This window comes from Pseudophryne corroboree, chromosome 1 (genome assembly GCF_028390025.1).
Source record: "Pseudophryne corroboree isolate aPseCor3 chromosome 1, aPseCor3.hap2, whole genome shotgun sequence".
Classification (NCBI taxonomy): domain Eukaryota; kingdom Metazoa; phylum Chordata; class Amphibia; order Anura; family Myobatrachidae; genus Pseudophryne; species Pseudophryne corroboree.
The window spans coordinates 1,053,971,716-1,053,991,974 of NC_086444.1; the positions used below are offsets into that span (position 1 = coordinate 1,053,971,716).

At 45.2% G+C, this 20,259-nt stretch overlaps 1 protein-coding gene across 1 annotated transcript in view; it reads left to right on the forward strand.

Annotated features, from left to right (window-relative positions):
• Positions 1-20,259, forward strand: part of DLC1 (DLC1 Rho GTPase activating protein) — an 856,713-nt gene that overhangs the window by 299,410 nt on the left and 537,044 nt on the right. The window contains exon 3 of the mRNA XM_063920868.1: positions 7,251-7,406. Coding sequence (XP_063776938.1) covers positions 7,251-7,406 — 156 coding nt within the window. The remainder of the gene's footprint in view (positions 1-7,250; positions 7,407-20,259) is intronic.

The window sequence follows — 20,259 nt, forward strand, 5'->3', positions numbered from 1 at the left end:
TAACGGCTCCACGGTAAAAGTGTATTTAGAGACATAGCTTTGTGTTTTAAGATAATATCGACATTATCAGGGCCTACTCTCTGACGAAGGCCCAGATGGGTTGATACGCGTAGGAGGGGGGGGGGGGGTTCCAAACATCCTAGCACCGGCTCTGGTTGTGAATTTGGCAACAAACCTTGTCAGGTTTATACTGGTTGAGTAAAAAAAGGTAAGTGGTGTTGGGGCAGAGGTTTCCTGAATCAATATCTGGTGGACGGAAGACCCCTTTATTACCCCTGTACAGATTCAGGTGGAGGCATTGCCATAAGTTTAACAGAGAAATGATGAGTGTTGTAGCGATGACGCCACTTCTACACAACCCTACCCATAGGCATGTGCAAAAGGGGTGTTATAGCTGAATACACAAATTAATACAATAAAAAAAAAATCACTGCACTGGTTCCATATAATTAGTTTTTAGTAAATTTAAACTAGGTGAGATCTGTCTCCCATTCCAATACACAAATGGCTTTAATTTTTCAATTTTATTACATGAATTAAGAAACCAATATCAGGCTAATAAAAGACAGCAATTCAACTGATATTGGGGGTCATTCCGAGTTGATCTCTCGCTAGCTAGTTTTAGCAGCCGTGCAAACGCTATGCCGCCGCCCACTGGGGAGTGTATTTTAGCTTAGTAGAAGTGCGAACGCTTGTACAGCCGAGCTCTGCAAAAACAGTTTGTGCAGTTTCAGAGTAGCTCTGAACCTACTCAGCGCTGGCGATCACTTTAGCCTATTCGTGTCCGGATTTGACACTATGTTGCTTCTGAACTTAACACTGGCGTCCCAGTGAGTATTCAGTTGTAAGTGCCAGTCCAATCACTGCATATGAAGATACTGAGTAGGTTAAACTGAATGATAGTGCTGTTTAGCCTTCCCAGATAAATATAATAATGTTTCCACAGATGAATAATGGTGCCACCTTAAGTAAGTACCTGTTAGCTGCTTAATGGCAGGGTCTCTTAGCCACGTGGCGTGATCAGAGTTCCATGCCTCCATTGATTCTTGTAGCCTGTAATATGCTGCCTTGGAGCCCAGGCTTGCACTGGCCCACAAGGGTACAGGGGAAACCACCGGTGGGCCCTACATATGTTACCTTATACTGGACTATGGTGTATTTTCTACAGTGCATTGCTGTTATTAATCTGTTATCAATCTGGTACATTATCATTCATGCAGCAGCTGAATTCACTGTATATATTTATGAAGGGACCCAGACGTTGCACTCTCTAATGGTTAGTCAAACCAATGAGGTGGCAGGCCACACCCCCTCTGCAGACTGGCCACACCCCTAACATAGGCCCCTACCACTGCATTCCCCCGGTGAGCCCTACATGCCCCAGTCCGACACTGTTGGAGCCTGTCACGCTCAATTGTGTGGCCGCCAGCAGCCGATACCCATCACCGCTCAGCAGCAGAATGGAATAACCCAGAAGAGTCTGCCGGGTCCTGCACTGTAGCATGTGCTAGCAGTCGAAAGTGCAATGCCGCTGGAGCTATCAGGGTAATTAGTGCAGCTGTAGTGCTGGAGCGCAGTTTCACAAATGTAAACAGATCAGTAGGATCCCACAAATAATTGATCGGCTACAGTGGAACGGTGGATTTCTAAGTCACCGGTGGGAGCTGGGTTTTTCTTTGTCGGGAAAAAGGATGGCTCATTACGGCCATGCACCGATTGCAGGGGACTGAATAAAATTCTGATAAAAAAATTCAAATCCATTGCCTCTGATCTCCCCCTTATTTGATCAGCTCAGAAATGCTACAGTTTTTTCTAAGATCTCATTCGGATCCGTCAGGGAGATGAGTGGATGTAGGTATGGCAACCTCTTTCTCCATTCACCGTTCCCACCCCCGCCTATCTACTTTGATGGCTAACTCCATAAGTGCATCCAAAGTGGCTGGGGAAGGATATTGGACGAGAAAATCCTTAATTTGCTCTGTTAGTCCCAATTGGAACTGACTCCAAAGTGCTGGGTCATTCCAACCAGTCGTTGGCCCATCGGCGAAATTCGGTACAATAAACCTTGGCAGAATTTCTCCCTTGCTTAAGGGAACAAAGATGGGCCTCCGTGGATGCTGCCCAATCTGGGTCATCATAGAGGACTCCCAAGGCTTTAAAGAAGGAATCCACGGAATGCAGACTAGGGTGATCTGGTGAAAGGCCAAAGGCCAAGATTGTGGGTCACCTTGCAACAGGTAAATTACGATTCCCACTCGCTGGGTCTCAGAACCTGAAAAGTAAGGCCAGAGCTTGAAATACAGCTTGCAACTCTCCCGGAAGTTCCCAAACTGTAAACGGTCCCCAGAGAACCTATCTGGGAGGTTTAGTTTAGGTTCCCTCTGAGCAGGTAACGAGACAATCTGGGTCCTACAATTTTCTTCCTGAGTGTCCACACAAAGGGTAAGGTCCCGTAGCTGCTGGGTCGAACCCTGGATCTGGCCCACCAGAATCTGGGCCGGATTTTGTGCTGAATCCATTCGGAAACAACCGACCTACGGAGCTACGGTTTTATGGCTGGTGATACTGTTATGTTGACACTCAGTTCCGTAGGTTTACAGGTGGTGCCTTATGACGCTCACACAATTACCTACTGCCCAGCAGAATTTTTAGTCTCCCGCAGCCAAAGACTTTGCCTATAGCAGTCGCCTTTCCAGGGTGAATTAGGTCCTCCCCGCACTCAGATGCCCCCAGGTTTTATGTAAATACAAGGTGACTATCGGAGGCTGGGCAAGGATAAATGCAGTACGGTGAGACACAACCTTACTACTGTGCTAAGACACAGACTGAGGGATATATATGAGAAATGCACGTACAGTATGTGCAACAATGCACAGGTTGGAATACAAACAAAATATATCACTGTACACATGCAACAATGCATAAGATGTAATAAGCAACTTAATAAATATTAAAGCAACAATACCCAAAGATGTTATAAGCAACTAGACTGTAAATACATGCAACAATGCACAAGGAGGATACAATAAAGAAATGAAGGCAAGTCTGTGCCTGTGTGAAAACTCCACACCAAAACCTGAATACTAGGCTCACTGGATAAAATCAGGAAGTCAGTCAGGCAGGGTCTCGGAATCACAGGCTAGACAGGTTCTCACAGGAGCTGACAGATTCTCACAAGAGCAGGAACTATCAGCAGCGATTTGGGAGAGGCCAGGAAGGGAATATAAATGGTGCTGCCCCAATCAGTGCTGAAAACCATGATTAACAATACTGTGCAGCTGCCCTACACAGACAGCTGAGTACTCTAATTACCCAGCAACGGGGAACGCCATCTGCCTCTGGCATCCCCATTGCTAGGAGTCTGGCAGTACCTAGCGTCAGCCTGTTGCTAGGTGCTGTGCGGGGACCAGGAGACCTTGCATCCGGCATCCGCATGTTCGTAGGCGCTAGGTAACGGCCAAGATGTGCGCCTCCAAGCAAATAACAAAAGCAGCTGCTTATGGTGACTTTTTTGTAATTTGAAATGTAGCCATGACCGTGCACTTCCTGAATGACAGTCAGCCCACTGGCAGCTGTTAGGTGTGCAGGTGGCTAGGGAAACTGCCATGATAACTGTGCACAGGCTGCAGCTGCGCTTGTGTTAATTTGACTGCTGCTACTGATTTAGAGCTGCTGGGGCAAGGGCACAATCAAGCTTCACATAGACACAGGCTGCTCCCAGGACAGACTATACCATGATGCACAGGGCTGCCCCGCAACAGGTAAAACAGGGTTAGTGCACGCCTAAGGCACACATAAAAAAAATAGGGGTGGGGCTTCATAGGGAAGGGGCATGGCCCCTGTAGTTGTGCCCCTGTAGATTTGCCCCCAGTAGATGTGCCCCAGTAGAGATGACCCTGTAGTTATGCCCCCTTAGATGTGCCCCCAGTAGAGATGCCCCCTGTAGATTTCCGCCCATTATATGTGCCCCCAGTAGAGATGCCCCTGTAGTTATGCCCCCTTAGGTGTACCCCCATTAGATGTGCCACCAGTAGAGATGCCCCAGTAGTTATGCCCCCTTAGATGTGCCCCAAATAGATATGCCACCAGTAGAGATGCCCCTGTAGTTATGCCCCTTAGATGTGCCCCAAGTAGAGATGCCCCCATTAGATGTGCCGCCAGTAGAGATGACCCCTTGTAGTGCCGCTTACAAACACACCAAAAACTCACCAGCCCCGCTCCTTCTTCCTGACCGCTGCTGCCGCTGATGCTCCGTCTCTGGCCACCACTAGCTCCTCTCTATGGGAGAGATGTCATGACATCTCTCCCATAGCAGTGCCGCACAGACACTAGAGATCAATTATGACCTCTAATGTCTGTCTGAAAATGGAGCCAGCTGCAGCGGCACCGGCTGCAGCGGGCGCCCACACTGCCCACGGCGCTGCTGCAGCCGGAGTGTGGGATGCGGGGTGCGGATGGGCGGCGGGCACCTGCAGGGTGTCTGCAGCCATGCCCGCGGGCCACAGTGCCCCGGGTGCCCGCCCTGCTCACCAATGCCTAGATCCGCTCCTGATGCTGCACATAGGTGGAGTATTTTGTAGAGGGGAAGGGAGTCGTTACTACAGTAATTTCCCAGGGGCTTACTGCTTGTGAGATGACAGTGAGTGTGCAGTGAGGTCTGTCATGTCTCCTGTCAGATAGAGTGATCTTAGAGGGGCGGAATGTTGTTGCCTGAAGTGATTTGCATTCATGGTAGGGCTTCCCCCACTGTCAAGGAGGGCTAGATCATACTTACCTACTCTCCTGGATGGGCCGGGAGGCTCCTGAAAATCTGGGGGAAGTCCCGCCCGCCCAACCCCCACCCGTTGGGAACTCCAGCCCCTCCGGAAGAGTCGGCAAGTCTCCCAGATTGCCGACACCCCCCACATCTGCACACAACCTCACCCCCAGCACTCTAAAATAGCCGTTGACGCGATTTGCGCTGAATCACGTCTTCATGGCCCTGCCCCCTTTGCATTGCTCCGACCGACACACCCTCATATGCTGCACCACGCCCCCTGCAATACCACCTGGCTGCCTTCTCCTGGATTAATTGCAAAATCATCGGATCTAAGGTTGGCCCCTGGCAGCGCAGCCAGGTGGTCAGCAGCCATTTTCTTGTCTGATCGGCTGCGTGTGATTTCACGCAGCCACGCTGAAAACGGTCCGGCAACCGTTCACCATCCCTACCCCCCAATGCCGTGTCACTACCCTTAAAATGTCCGCCACTGTCAGTCACATTGCAGTCACATCCATCAGGAATGCGACCGCAATTTGTGTGTCTGCGCAGCCACTGTGCGGCTGCTGCGCATGCACAGTTTGCCATCATCAGCAAACTGCTCTGCACAACAACGGCGTGGTCTGAATGACCCCCTTGGTTTTCAGAAAACCGAGCACGCCCACACTTCAGGGATATGAGGGAAAGTTGGGATCTTACAGGTTTTGGATTCAAAATAAGTCGCTCCCGCTGTGATTCGGGCACCATTTCACAGCAAATGCCCAAGTGAGAGCACATCCACCAAGGCAGAAATGAATATATTATTATTATTATTATTATTATTATTATTATTACTGGTACACAGCCCAGTGCTCCTAAGGGCAGTGTTACTGTTGTTAACCATCATTATTGGTGCACATGCACAGTCACACTGGTGCACTGCTGCTGCGGAAGCTTTAAAGCAAGGAGTCACTGTATGACATGTCCCTAGTTAACTACTAGCAGAGGTAGATGGATGTAGGCAGTTAGCAAAACCATTTTTTTTTTATAGTGAAGGTTAGGAATATCTATAATATTATTATTATTATTATTATTATTATTATTATTAGTATTATTATTATACATTTTTGTCACACTGGTGCTATAACGTAGCGGCAGCACTTTGGTGCACAGCACTCTATTGGTGGTTTTTTTTTGTCACCGCCAGGTTCTCCATCCTAATACAGGGGCAGTATGAACTCTTAGTGCACATTGCACACTGTTGTTGTTTTTTTTCATCACTGCCATGCCTACATAGCAGCCCAGAGCTCCATATAGGGCAGCATTAGCTCTTGGTGCACACTTGTGTTTGTTTTTTTTGTCTCTGCCTAGTGTACTTTATAGTCCAGAGCTCCTAATACAGAGCAGAAGCATTAATCTGTTTTGGCACACAGTGAACACTAGTGCCCGCAAAAGTTTGTGGTGAAAAGTAAAAAAAAAAAAAAAAAGTAAAAAGAAAATAGGGTTTTTTTGTACAACTTGTGTGTGCTGTAGGTGTCGAACCCCACCACGTTCACATAAATATAAACACTGTGACTCTGCAGTGTGAGTTGTCATTTGTGAAAAAAGTTTTAATAAATTGGAATTTTTTTGTTCAACTCATGTGTGTTGTATGTGCAATACCCCGCTGCATATACATAAATATAAGCACTGCGACAAAGCAGTGCGAGTTGTCATTTGTGAAAAAAAAGATTACTAACTTTTGTTTTTCTTTGTACAACTTGCGTGTGCTGTAGGTGCAGTACCCTACTGCATTCACATAAATATAAGCACTGTGACTCGCAAGTTCGAATTGTCATTTGTTTTTACACCTTGTTCACATTATGGAGTATCACCTAAATGTACTAATGGGCAATTGGAGGAAAATTCACAAAATTCTCCTCCAAACCCTTAAATTTGCTTTTTTTTTAGTAACCAGATCACAGTTCACATACGAATTTACAGAAAAAAATAAAAATGTAAAAAAATCCTAGAGGGAGCCCTGTGATAATAATGCTATCTTCAGATTAGACTCGCAGGGCAGTTTGGTGACAGGATTCGCAAGGCAAGAGCTTTCTTACAAGCTCTGTCCCTGTGATGTAATTAATTATCGCATTTCGGATTTGTACAAATTGATCACATTCTATCAGCATCTGGGATGCGCATTGTAATAAATATGCCCAAAAATGCAGTCACTTGAATAATACAGACTACAGTTGATGTGGAGGACAAAGGATTCTTCTTGTGCACTGTCAATTTATCGAATATATTTGGGATGCTGCATTCATAACATATCTGTATAGCATGATTTGTCTAATTTATTTTAATATGAGTGGCATGATCCAGAACATTTCATGAGTCTGTGCTGATGGGGTGTGCATTAGGATTGTCTTTAAATGGATTTAACACATAATTTGATCTTTGACTTTGTTATTTGTTACTATTTCTTCGACACTTCAGGACTCCTAATGCTGATAATGTGTATTTTGTTTCCTAGAAATTTAAACAAGGCAAATGTCAGCCAAGACTGGACTCTATGGTGCTGCTAATAATGAAACTGGATCAGCTGGACAAAGATATAGACAATGCTCTCTGCTCTCCTTCTCTGTCCCGCAAACCAATACTCAACGAGAGACATCTACAAACTGCAAACGTAAGTGTACAGATTGCATTGAAGAGGTTTTCTTTACTTATGGATTAAGGACCATATTAGTAAGGATTGTAGGTTCTGCTAAAAAGCAGTTGCTACGATCAAATAGTTGCCGCCCAAAAATAGAGAAAGAACGCACATTGCAGAAATTGCAAATGCATCGCAACTTGCGGGCTGATCACATACCAGAACATCGAAGATTTTTTCTATCTGCGCCAGGCAAGGTCATCTACAATTCTTGAGACGCAAGAGGCTGGAAGTGGTCATTGCTGACGTCAGAGGCCCTCCTTAAAAACGTCTGGGCACGCCTGCGTTTTTTCACACACACAGAAAACGGTGGGTTTCTGTCCAGAAACGCTGGCTTTGCATAAGTCAAACAGCGTCTGCATTGCGATCACGATGTGTAGGCATTTTCTGTCGCTAATATTGCTCATGCGCAGTCGTTCTATAATCGGCCAGATTGCGATTTGCAGATTTTGGAATCCTTACCGAATAAGGTTCTAAATCTTTACTGATGCCTCACTTGCCTGTGGTCCAACTGGATAATGATTATTATTGGCTGATACTTAGGTCATATTACTTCTTACATCCACCTCCAGGCAATAAGCCAGTGGTTGTGTAACTACTCACAATAGAGCATAGACAAATGCAGGAGGTTGAGGCAAATTAAAGGTACAACATGGATCTCTTGACAATGGGGGTCATTCCGAGTTAATCACACTCTGCAACTTTTTGCAGCCCATGCGAATCAGATAGTCGCCGCCTATGGGGGAGTGTATTTTAGCTGTGCAAGTGTGCGAACGCTTGTGCAGGGGAGCTGTACAAAAACATTTTGTGCAGTTTCTGAGTAGCTCTGAACTTACTCAGCCGCTGCGATCACTTCAGCCTGTCAGGTCCCGGAATTGACGTCAGACACCCGTCCTGCAAACGCCTGGACATGCCTGCGTTTTCCTCTCCACTCCCAGAAAATGGTCAGTCGCCACCCCAGAACGCCTTCCTGCTGTCAGTCACCTTGCGATCATCGCTACAATCGAAATCTTCGTAAGAACATTCGCTGCCTGGCGTTCCCCGTTGCCGGGCAGCGATGCGCCTGCACATTGCGGCAGCGCATGCGCATTCCGGACCCGATTGAAGGGCAGCGAAAAACTGCAGCGTGCGATCGGGTCGGAATTACTCCCAATGTTTGCTGGATTAAATATAAAGTGAATGTGATCTTTCTTCTCTCTTATATCGGATATCTCTTGCTGGTAGTCTGGTAGGTAAAAATGGTGGTAGGTGAGGTGCAGTAGTAGGGGATGTCTGACCTCTCCGCTCTTCACAAAATTGACGTTTCTCATCCACACTCATTAGTCACTCCCATTCAGATTTGCTGGACTTTTAAGTTTTTTCAGGCTTCACCCACCCTGTTGGATGCTCTCCCACGCACAGTACCCATTATGTGGAATGCCCTAACACGCACAATAAGACTACTATAGCATGGCCAGTGCAAGGTTGTTTGGCAACCCCCAGCAAACTATAAATTTACGCAATCCCATACTTTTCAAAGGACAGTGCACATTAAAAAAGGGGTATGGTCCCACAAGGAAGGGGCGTGACCACACAAAAGTACCCCTATTTAAAATTATGCCACACAGTAGCACAATCTTATTCACATTACACCACAAGTTGTAGTGCTGCTTCTACACATAATGCCCCCAGTAGAAGGGCAGCTTATTTATAATGCCCCCAGTAGTGGTGCCCCCAGTAGTGGCGCCGCTTATACTATATATAATGCCCCTGTAGTGGCGCTGCTTACACATACCACACCCAGTAGTGGCGCCGCTTAAACATAACGCCCCAGTAGTAGCGCTGCTTACACATAACGCCCCCAGTAGTATTGCTGCTTACACATAACGCCCCCAGTAGTAGTTAAATTTACACATAACACCCCCAGTAGTAGCGCGGCTAACACATAATGCCCCAGTAGTAGCGGTGCTTACACATAATGTCCCCAGTAGTAGCACAGCTTATACATAACACCCACAGTAGCACCGCTTACACATAATACCCCAGTAGAAGTGCCGTTTATACATAACGCCCCAAGTAGTAGTGCAGCTTATACATATAGCCCCCAGTAGAAGCGCAGCTTACACATAACATCCCAAGTAGTAGCACTGCTTATACATAATGCCCCCAGTAGTAGCGCCACTTATACATAAAGCCCCCAGTAGTAGCTCCATTTACACATAACGCCCCAGTAGTAGCGTGGCTAACACATAATACCCCAGTAGTAGCGGCACTTACATATAACGCCCCACAAAACACCCATAGAAGTGCAGCTTATTCATATTTTGCCCCCCTTGTCCCCCACACACACATACATACACACTTTCTCACTCACTCTCCCTCGGGTCTGGGACTCCAGGTCAACAACAAAAAGGTCGACACACCTTAGGTCGCCGCCAATTGGTCGACACACTTTAGGTCGACATTGACAAAATGTCGACATGGACAAAAGGTCGACAGGAACAAGGTCGACATGAGTTTTTTATGTGTTTTTTTGTGTCGTTTTTTTCGTAGAGTGACCGGGAACCCCAATTAGTGCACCGTGTCCCCTCGCATGGCTCGCTTCGCTCGCCATGCTTCGGGCATGGTGCCTTCGCTCCGCTCCGCTCGCCACAGATTACCGTTCCAATCGTAGTCCGCGTGGATCGTTAAGTATGAAAAGGTTCCAAAAAAGAAAAAAAATGTGAAAAACTCATGTCGACCTTTTTCCATGTCGACCTTGTTCCTGTTGACCCTTTGTCCATGTCGACCTTTTGCCCATGTCGACCTAAGGCGTGTCGACCAATTGGCGTCGACCTAAGGTGTGTCGACCTTTTTGTTGTCGACCTGGAGTCCGGATACCCTCTTCCTCCACTTACCTATCATAGGCTGGCTGGATCTGGAGCAGCACGTCCTCCTCTGTAGCAGTCTGTTGGTCCCATGTAGCTCCGCCCCCTCAGTCATATGTAGCTCCGCTCCCTCCACCCGTGTAGCTCTGCTTCCCTTTCAATGCCCATCACTAACGCTGTCACCAGGGGGAGGGGAGGAGGCTTCATGTTGCCAGCGCTGCTGCCTGTTATACTGTGTGGGGACAGGGCAGCGCAGCAGCAAGGAAACAAAGCAGGGAGAGAACCTCTCCATCTAGGCACCTACTCACTTTGCATCCCTTTACTGATCGGGTAGCACCGTGCCTGTACTCTTGTTTCCAATACCTTCAAGCGTTCCCTGAACACTCACCTCTTCAAGCAAGCTTATCAATCCACCCACATAAACATCATAAACTTTCCTATCCAATTACATCCACTGTACAGTCCAAAAATATCCTCACATGTCTTCTCTTTCTTCACTTTTCCCATCCTCCTTAGCCCAGTTTATCATTGCTGTATGACCATATCGTGCAGCCCACCAAGAACCTTTGCAATCTGGTGGACAAGTACTGTATGTAATAGATAGCACCTGTCCATGGGTATCAATGTCTATTCCTCTATAGATTATAAGCTTGCGAGCAGGGCCTTCCTACCTCTATGACTGTCTGTTATTAGCCAGTTTTGTTTTATCATTGATGTTAACAACTGTGCTGTGCTATCTAAGAAGCTTAATAAATAAATAATGTCTGGCAGATGGGAGGAAGATTGTGTTGGTGGGACAAATGGCAGAAGAGATGCCTGCAGGATGAATCAGTGTTCCAGCAGGCAGTGTGAGTATGACAGATGGGGTGCGTTGAAGTAAGGGGAAGAGTGGCAGACATGGCATCTTTCAACATTGAGGTGCTGTGTGGCAGATGGGGTGTCTTGCATCAGAGAGGGAGGTGTCTGCCATCAGGGATGGAGGGTCTGGACAATGAAGTGTCTGTCAGTTAAACCTTTACACAAACCAGTCCCTACGCATATTAACCCTTTATATACACTAGTCTCTACATTATATTAGAGCAGGCATTCCCAACCGCGGTCCTCAAGGCACACTAACAGTGCAGGTTTTAGTGATATCCAGGCTGCAGCACTGATGGTTCAATCAAAATAACTGAGCTACTAATTAAGTCACCTGTGCTGAAGCATGGATATCACTAAAACCTGCACTGTTAGTGTGCCTTGAGGACCGTGGTTGGGAATGCCTGTATTAGAGCCTATACAAACACATACATCCTTTACTTACCAGTCGCCATGTGGTCCCATTCTACATTAATGCAACCCGCTGACCCCAGAACAACATAGCTATGTAACTACTGTAGATCATTTCTCCCACCAAGAACTTTTTTACCCTTACATCGTTGTAGTGTTTACCCAGCTTGAGACAAAGCAGGTCACAGTGTGGGCGTACACTTAAAAGACAAAGCAGCCGAGTAGCTGTTGCGCTTACCAAGCTGCTGATTAGGTAAGCTGTCTGCGGTTCCTGCAGAAAGTGTACGGCCGGGCAGGGGGCAGGTTGCCAGTACACACATGCAGATGCACCAATATTGCTTTCAGTTATATATCAGCATCAGATGTGCTCTAAGGGCTGATCTGATATTGTTCTTAGCGCTGTGCTTGAAAACTCCCCAATGATCATATATTTATCGAGTGCCTGGATATCCAACTTTTAGACAGACACTTACATTCGGGTTCTCACCCGTAGGCACTGAAAGGTTTCTTTATACACTCAGATGGAATCAATGCAGCCCGCCCGTCACCAGAAATGCACTTACATTAATATTCACTCTCGAGTTCCCATAAAGGTATCTTTCAGTAAGGATCCAGGTGCTTCCACACTGCTTTGATGTCCAAAAAGTTTTAATAAACACTTAAAACACTGGTAGATTTTCACCATACAGGTAGACCCATAAGCAGTACAGAGTGAAATGCCCCGCTCAATCCGGGTGCAGAGCAGACATGGACTGGATGGAATAATAGCAGGAGCTCCAATGTCTCTGACTCTTCGGATCTCCCTCTGGTCTGGTCAGTAGCGGCAGAAGCTGCTGTTTTGTGTGGGTTTCCAGGGGCGAGCCCCATTAGTGTTTCCAAGCTGCTCAGGTGCAAGGTAGCGCAGGTGTAGCACTTTCTCTGTATTTAGCCATGGCTGATCTGATATGTCTGTGAACGATGTCATTCACAGCTATATCAGGTGTACATGCTACTGTTATATCATTCACTGCTCAAACAAACAACATTATTATTATTATTATTATTATTATTATTATTATTAGTGGCGTAAGTTCGTCACAGTTGCCCGGAGGCAAGATAAATATTGGTGCCCCCCTATTTCCTATATTAAGATGTGTGTGTGTGTGTGTGTGTGTGTGTGTGTGTGTGTGTGTGTGTGTGTAGTGTTCTGAAAAAATGTATATACTGTATTTATACATTTCATTGTCTTTTATTTAAATAACACATTTCTTAGCAGTCATACCCAGGATTAGAACTCATGACCTGTTACACTAACAGCAGACACTTTACTGATGGAGTTATTTGCTCCTGTAGAGGAAGCATGAGAATTCTAACTATACGAAGTTACGTGTAATTGTCAGAGAAGTATCTTCACATAGTTAAAATTCTCATATTTCCTATACAGGAGCAAACAGCTTCATCAGTAAGGTGTTTGCTTCCAGTGTAATAGGTTGTGGTTTCTAATCCTGGGTGTGACACTTGTAAAATGTGTATAATAAAGAGGGTGTGATTTGTAAGGTGCAGGGACCAGTGAGGAAGTCGGCCACTGAAAAGACAGCGACAGCTATCAATGAACTTAATTCAATGGTGTCACAGACTGGGAGGAGAGGTGCCCCCCTTCAGAGCAGGAGCCCGGTGGCAGATGACTCCATTGCCTCTCAGATATTGTTATCTTTTATTTATATGGCACCACAAGAGTTAACAACGTACATAAACATTGAGCAAAACAGGAAGACCTAAGCCGGGTACACACTGCGATGCTGAAATGCCGGCGATGAACAACAATAGCATTGAACGATATAGCATTCAACGATATAGCGTGTACACACTGAGTGACATCATTCAGAAATAACAATCAGTGACATCACCACAGACACTCCCGGACATGCACCCCGACATTGACGGGTTGCGCTGCACGTCAACTCAATATTGGTGAATGCTGAGCAGCGTGCGGGAGCGTGCATCGTTCATCGTTCACCAATATTACCCCCACACACACTGGACGATATAAGTAAAAAAAATAAACGATAATGACATTTATGTCGTTCTCGTTTCTTTTTTAGGCTGAAATCGCCCAGTGTGTACCCAGCTTTACAGTACAAGACAATGTAGGACAAGTGCATGGCATATAAACATTTCTGCATCAGGGAACAGGACAATAAAATATATTGTTCAAATGTGTACCCAGCATTAGAGACAAGTTGGTTACAAATGTTATTGGGCTGGCCACTTAACATGCATAAGGAATACTAATGTAGTAGTCATTTATGGTTAGACATAGACCTGAAATAGACATCTCACTGGTCTGAACTGGCCAGACACAGTGCCTGTGTAAATCTAAGTTGGCCCTTACCAGACATAAACACAAAAGATCCATTGCACTGTTTAAAGTAAACATTTATGCCATAGAACAACTGTGGCCAAGCTAAGTCCTCAAGGACCCCTAACAGTTAAAGTTTTCCAGACCACCAAGTGGATCTTTAGTATGTGTCAGTTAGGAATGAATGTGTCACATAATGAATACACCTGGGCATCAGCTAGGTGTTCTGGAAAACATGACCTATTAGAGGTCCCTGACGATCAAATTTGGCCACCCATGCAATAGAACACAGGTTCTCAAACTCGGTCCTCAGGACCCCACACAGTGCATGTTTTGCAGGTCTCCTCACAGAATCACAAGTGACATAATTAGCTCCACCTGTGGACCTTTTAAAATGTGTCAGTGAGTAATTAAGACACCTGTGCACCTGCTGTGTTACCTGCAAAACATGCACTGTGTGGGGTCCTGAGGACCGAGTTTGAGAACCACTGCAATAGAACATAGTAATAATAATTAGACCTAACTGCTGCCCTTTTCAGTAACTTTCACTATGAACCCCTACACATGTCTGCTGTTCAATTGTCAAGAATAATCCTTTACTTACTAATTGTATATTATATAACAGGACTGTTATTTTCCATAAGCCAGTGTAAGAAAATTCAGTGAATGACCAACTAACATGGGACAAAGAGTAGAAGAAATGATATTAGAATAGCTAAAGAAGGTAGTGCCAACATTTTATATGAGCTGGCCAGTTGTCTCCATTTATACTTAAAGCTATGCAAGACATAAAATACAAAATTAAATCCCATTATTATAATAAATACTAAAGTGATAATTGTCATGATAAATAAATACTGTACAATTTATTTCCATTTAGCTCAGTAGACAGTTCCCAAATTCAGGGGGTAATTCAGACCTGATTGTAGCAGCAAATTTGTTAGCAGTTGGGCAAAACCATGTGCACTGCAGAGGGTAGGGGGGCAGATATAACATGTGCAGAGAGAGAGAGATTTGGGTGTGGTGTGTTCAAACTGAAATCTAAATTGCAGTGTAAAAATAAAGCAGCCAGTATTTACTCTGCACAGAAACAATATAACCCACCCAAATCTAACTCTCTGTCGAGATGCAAGAAGTGGAATTACTAAGTAATTACCTTTGGCGCTCGTGGTGAGTTGCTTTTCCTTAGCAGCTAATATAACGGGGTTAGTTAGACCCCACAACCAAAATCACAATAAACAAGAAAAAGCGCTGAGAAAGTGGATAGAAATGAACTAACAATTTTAATAAAATAATAAACATTCATTAATACTGTTGCAACAGATTGTTAAGACTAGAATGTATCCAATTAAAATGTAGGGCAAAGATAAGCACTGCAATAGGTTTGAAAAGTCCCATATACTTAGTATGGATTCTGTATTGTTGGCTGGTGCTCACAAGAGCCAGTTCATCCCCAAAAATTAGTGCCACAGTCCAGGAACAACTTTAAGCGAAAATTATATTACCAACTGTGGTTAGATTGACCTCGCTGACTTGGTTCAAGATGTTTACTTGGTCCGATTAGTCGCTCAGGTCCAGAATTTGCAGATGTTCAATTCGCTGATGGCAGGTTCCTATATCTCAAGGCGAAAAAGCTGTGGTAAACAGCGAAACGCGTCGGTGGATTGGCTGGACTCTGATACATCATCCCCTTACAAACGCCTAGAAGTCAGATATAGGAACCTGCCATCAGCGAATTGAACATCTGCAAATTCTGGACCTGAGCGACTAATCGGACCAAGTAAACATCTTGAACCAAGTCAGCGAGGTCAATCTAACCACAGTTGGTAATATAATTTTCGCTTAAAGTTGTTCCTGGACTGTGGCACTAATTTTTGGGGATGAACTGGCTCTTCTGAGCACCAGCCAACAATACAGAATCCATACTAAGTATATGGGACTTTTCAAACCTATTGCAGTGCTTATCTTTGCCCTACATTTTAATTGGATACATTCTAGTCTTAACAATCTGTTGCAACAGTATTAATGAATGTTTAATATTTTATTAAAATTGTTAGTTCATTTCTATCCAGTTTCTCAGCGCTTTTTCTTGTTTATTGCCAAATCTAACTCTCTCTGCCCATGTTATATCTGCCGCACCTGCAGTGCACATGGGTGGTCATTCCGAGTTGTTCGCTCTGTAATTGTCTTCGCATCGCAGCGATTTTCTGCTAATTGCGCATGCGCAATGTTCGCACTGCGACTGCGCCAAGTAAATTTGCTATGCAGTTAGGAATTTTACTCACGGCATTACGAGGTTTTTTCTTTGTTCTGGTGTTCGTAATGTGATTGACAGGAAGTGGGTGTTTCTGGGCGGAAACTGGCCGTTTTATGGGTGTGTGTGAAAAAACGCTGCCGTTTCTGGGAAAAACGCGGGAGTGGCTGGAGAAACGGAGGAGTGTCTGGGCGAACGCTGGGAGTGTTTGTGACGTCAAACCAGGAATGAAACTGACTGAACTGATCGCAGTTGCCGAGTAAGTGTGGAGCTACTCAGAAACTGCTAAGAAGTGTCTATTCGCAATTCTGCTAATCTTTCGTTCACAATTTTACTATGCTAAGATTCACTCCCAGTAGGCGGCGGCTTAGCGTGTGCAAAGCTGCTAAAAGCAGCTTGCGAGCGAACAACTCGGAATGAGGGCCATGGTTTTTCCCAACTGCTAACAAATTTGCTGCTATGATCAGGTATGAATTATCCCCACAGTCCTCAAGGCACCCCATCAGTCCAGGTTTTACGTATATCCATGTTTAAGGTGATTTAGGGCCCGATTCAGCATGGGCAATAGATGTGCGAAAAAATGCACACCTAGAACCCTTTACTCAAACATTCTGTGGGACGCCCAGCACAGGGCTAGTCCGCTCAAAATGCTGGGTCCTGCACCACCCCCCACCCCCGCGCGCAAACATGCTATCGCATCACAGCACAGCGATGCACTCGCATGTTTAGGATTGCCTTCTCCCTACACAGCCTGCGAAGGCAGGCGGCTACCCGCCATGTTACGGCTCGCAGTGGATGTGTGTGACGTCATGCAACCGCCTCATGGCCTGCCCCACGCACGGTCCCAAAATGATGCATCAACACCCCATTCCTGCCTCCCACAGGCATCGCGTGTGGTCACAAGCTAAGTCCTTGCGCATGAGCACAGCAGCCCGCGCGCTTGCGCAGAAGTCTGGACATCGGCAAAGACCGATTTTCACACTTCAGCGATTCATACTGAATTGGGCCCTTTTAGTAGTACAGTACCTCAATCAGTTTAGTTATGCCATCGGCAAACAAGCATGGCTATCCATAAATCCTGTATTGTTAGGATTCCTTGCAGACTGAGTTTGGAAAACCCTGATTTAGCTAATATCCTTCTTACCTTTCACAGGTAGCAGTGAGGGGTTCTCTCATGGTGATCAAGGCCGGATCTAGACCTTGCGGCTGACGGGAAAATAGGGGCGTGGCTTCATGGAGAAGGGGCGTGGTCAGTCATGCCCCCTGTAGCTGTGCCCACAGTAGTATTGCCCCCAGTACTGTGCCCCCTGTAGAATTGCCCCCAGTACTGTGCCCCCTGTAGAATTGCCCCAAGTACTGTGCCCTCTGAAGAGTAGAAAAAAAAAAAAAAGAATACTCCCAATCTCCGCTCCTGCTTCCCGACCGCTGCTGCCCTCCGTCTCCAGCCACCGGCGCCGCTCCTCAGATCTATGGGAGAGACGTCATGACGTCTCTCCCATAGCACCACATAAACACTAGAGGTCAATTATGACCTCTAGCGTCTATGTGCCGCTCCCACAAAGCAGTGCGGTGCACGGTGACTTCATTGCGCACCGTACAGCACCGCACAGCACCGGCACCAGTAGCGGATCTTGCCACGGCGGCGGCACCCTCCGGACGGTGGTGGCACCCTCCAGAAGGCGGCGCCCCGGGCAAAAATCCTGCTTGCCCGTAGCAAGATCCGCTACTGATGGTGATGAAACAAATGATTGGAAATAGAAAAGTCAAATGATGAATACTGTACAGTAAATGTGTATAAAGGTGTGTAGCATTAGAGACCATTAATTGCTCCTGATGCTCTTTTCCTACCGTCACCATACATAGTGGTCTGTGGCTCCTGCCCGCTGACTGAGAATCGGAATTGAGGAATTGGATGTTACTGGTGCATAAAACACAAGTTGATCAATCAGTTTATACGCTAGAGAAAAGGCACACACAGAAAAACCCCAGCGCACTGCTGTAAGCCAATAAATAAATGATTTGTACATGAAGGGCCTGAAGCAGAAGTAGAAGCAAACAAGATATATACTCCTGCATTGCGTGAATGGAAATAAATGCATATTTTCACCCATTAGTCTGCTTTCTTTTCTACTCATCATCATTATCAGTGCATCAGCCTGTTCTTGGAGAAAATGATACATCTGGAAACAGGCGTGTTTACACGTGCGTCAATACATAACCTTCAGAGCCATCAACATGCCCTTAGTGAACTTGGCCTAACCGAGAACCCTGTTACCCTTCAGTCGCAAGTGGAAATGCAGTATAAAGGCATATTAGATTAGATTAGATCGCTTATACTTGCATATGCTTAGATCCAGAACATGCAAAAAGAGGAAAGATATGTTCCACAAATAGCATACGTCCGACGCTGTAACCACCACACTATGGGGAAAATGTATTAAGCCTGGAGGGAATTCGGTCAATTTATCTACAATCAAAATCCCGATGGTCAAAATCCTGACAACCACTGACTGACTGTCAAAATCCCGACAAGGTCAAAATACCGACATGGTCAAAATACCGACATTTAAAATACCGACAAGGTAAAAAAAAATGACATTTAAAATGTCGACAGGTCAAAACGTCGGCATGAGTTTTTCATGTTTTTTTTTTATTGGAACCGACCTATACATACTTTACCATCCCAGTGGACCTGGAGCGGGAATATAATAGTGTGCCGAGCGCAGCGAGACACTGTGCCCGAACTATGGCGAGCACAGCAGCATACTTATACGGTATCCATGTCGACCTATGTCGACATACACAACCAAAAAAATATGAAAACTAGTGCTGACTTTTTGACCTGTCAACATTTTAAATGTCGGTATTTTGACCTTGTCGGGATTTTGACCTTGTCTGGATTTTGACCGTCGGGTAATGTTGTCGGGATTTTTACTGTCAGGATTTTGATTGTAGGTTTTTCATATTGAACACGTCTGGAGAAGTGATAAAGCAATGATCAAGTAGTGATATGTGCAAGCTCCAATATTTAAATTGACAGGAGTTGATTGGCTGGTGCATTTTTATCACCTTCCACATATTACTGCTTTATCACTGCTTTAAGTTCTCCGGGCTTAATACATCTACCCCAATGATTTCTAATTGCAAAGGCAATGAAAGATGGGACAAAGATGTCCTGAAGCGCCACTGAGATCAGAAGTTATTCCTAATAGATGGTTACAGTATATTGGCAGCTTGATTACTGCTGCAGCCAAATAACTTGCTACAGCTTCTACTTTGGAATATTTCCTTTATAAGTGTGTCACCTATTAATACATATAATAACATACAGGTTAATACGCAGAGATAGCGGGTAATAAGTGCTGGGGAAAAATTGGGTCTTTGTAATCCAACAGATGAAACTAATTGTATATCTAGTTGACTGCTGTGTGTCAGTGATCTTGCAGCATCTCGCATGTGTGATCTGTTACTACTCAGAATCTTGGCATCTATCCACAATCGTTGTCTAATGCCAGAACTCACTACAATTAAACTCAAAATCATTTTTTCCCATACCAGATTATAGGACTAAAGATTTACCTCTCTTTAAACATTTCTGTTTTGGCAGATGTTGACACGTCTTATGATGCAGCATCATTTAGATAATCATCCTGCCAGTTCTACTTTTTCCCGTGTGTTTGAATCCAGAATTTCCCTTGCCTTGATAACACTAAGTAAAATTATGTTTTAGCTCGGCTGGCAGAGTTTTGTACAAATAATCATTACTTGAGACATTACTTTGGCACCACTTGGTAATAACATCAAGGCATATCTGTAAAATGATTTCTGATGGCAACTTTCTGCAGTAAATAAATAAAATGCAAACTATAATAAACTTACAGTTAAAATACCAAGTGCAGCGACAACACCCCATGGCCTTAGAGGGTGAGAAGCACACAGCAGCACCACAAAGTCATTTCATTTCAGCAGGGATGTTGGGTAGAATAGTGGCACAGTAGTAAGCACTGCAGCTTCGCCATACTGGGCCATGTGATTGATTCAGTATAGTTTCATATCAGGGTCTGTATCTTCTGCTTGTATTTAAATAGGTGCGCTAGTTCCCACTGTCGAGACCTCGGGTAA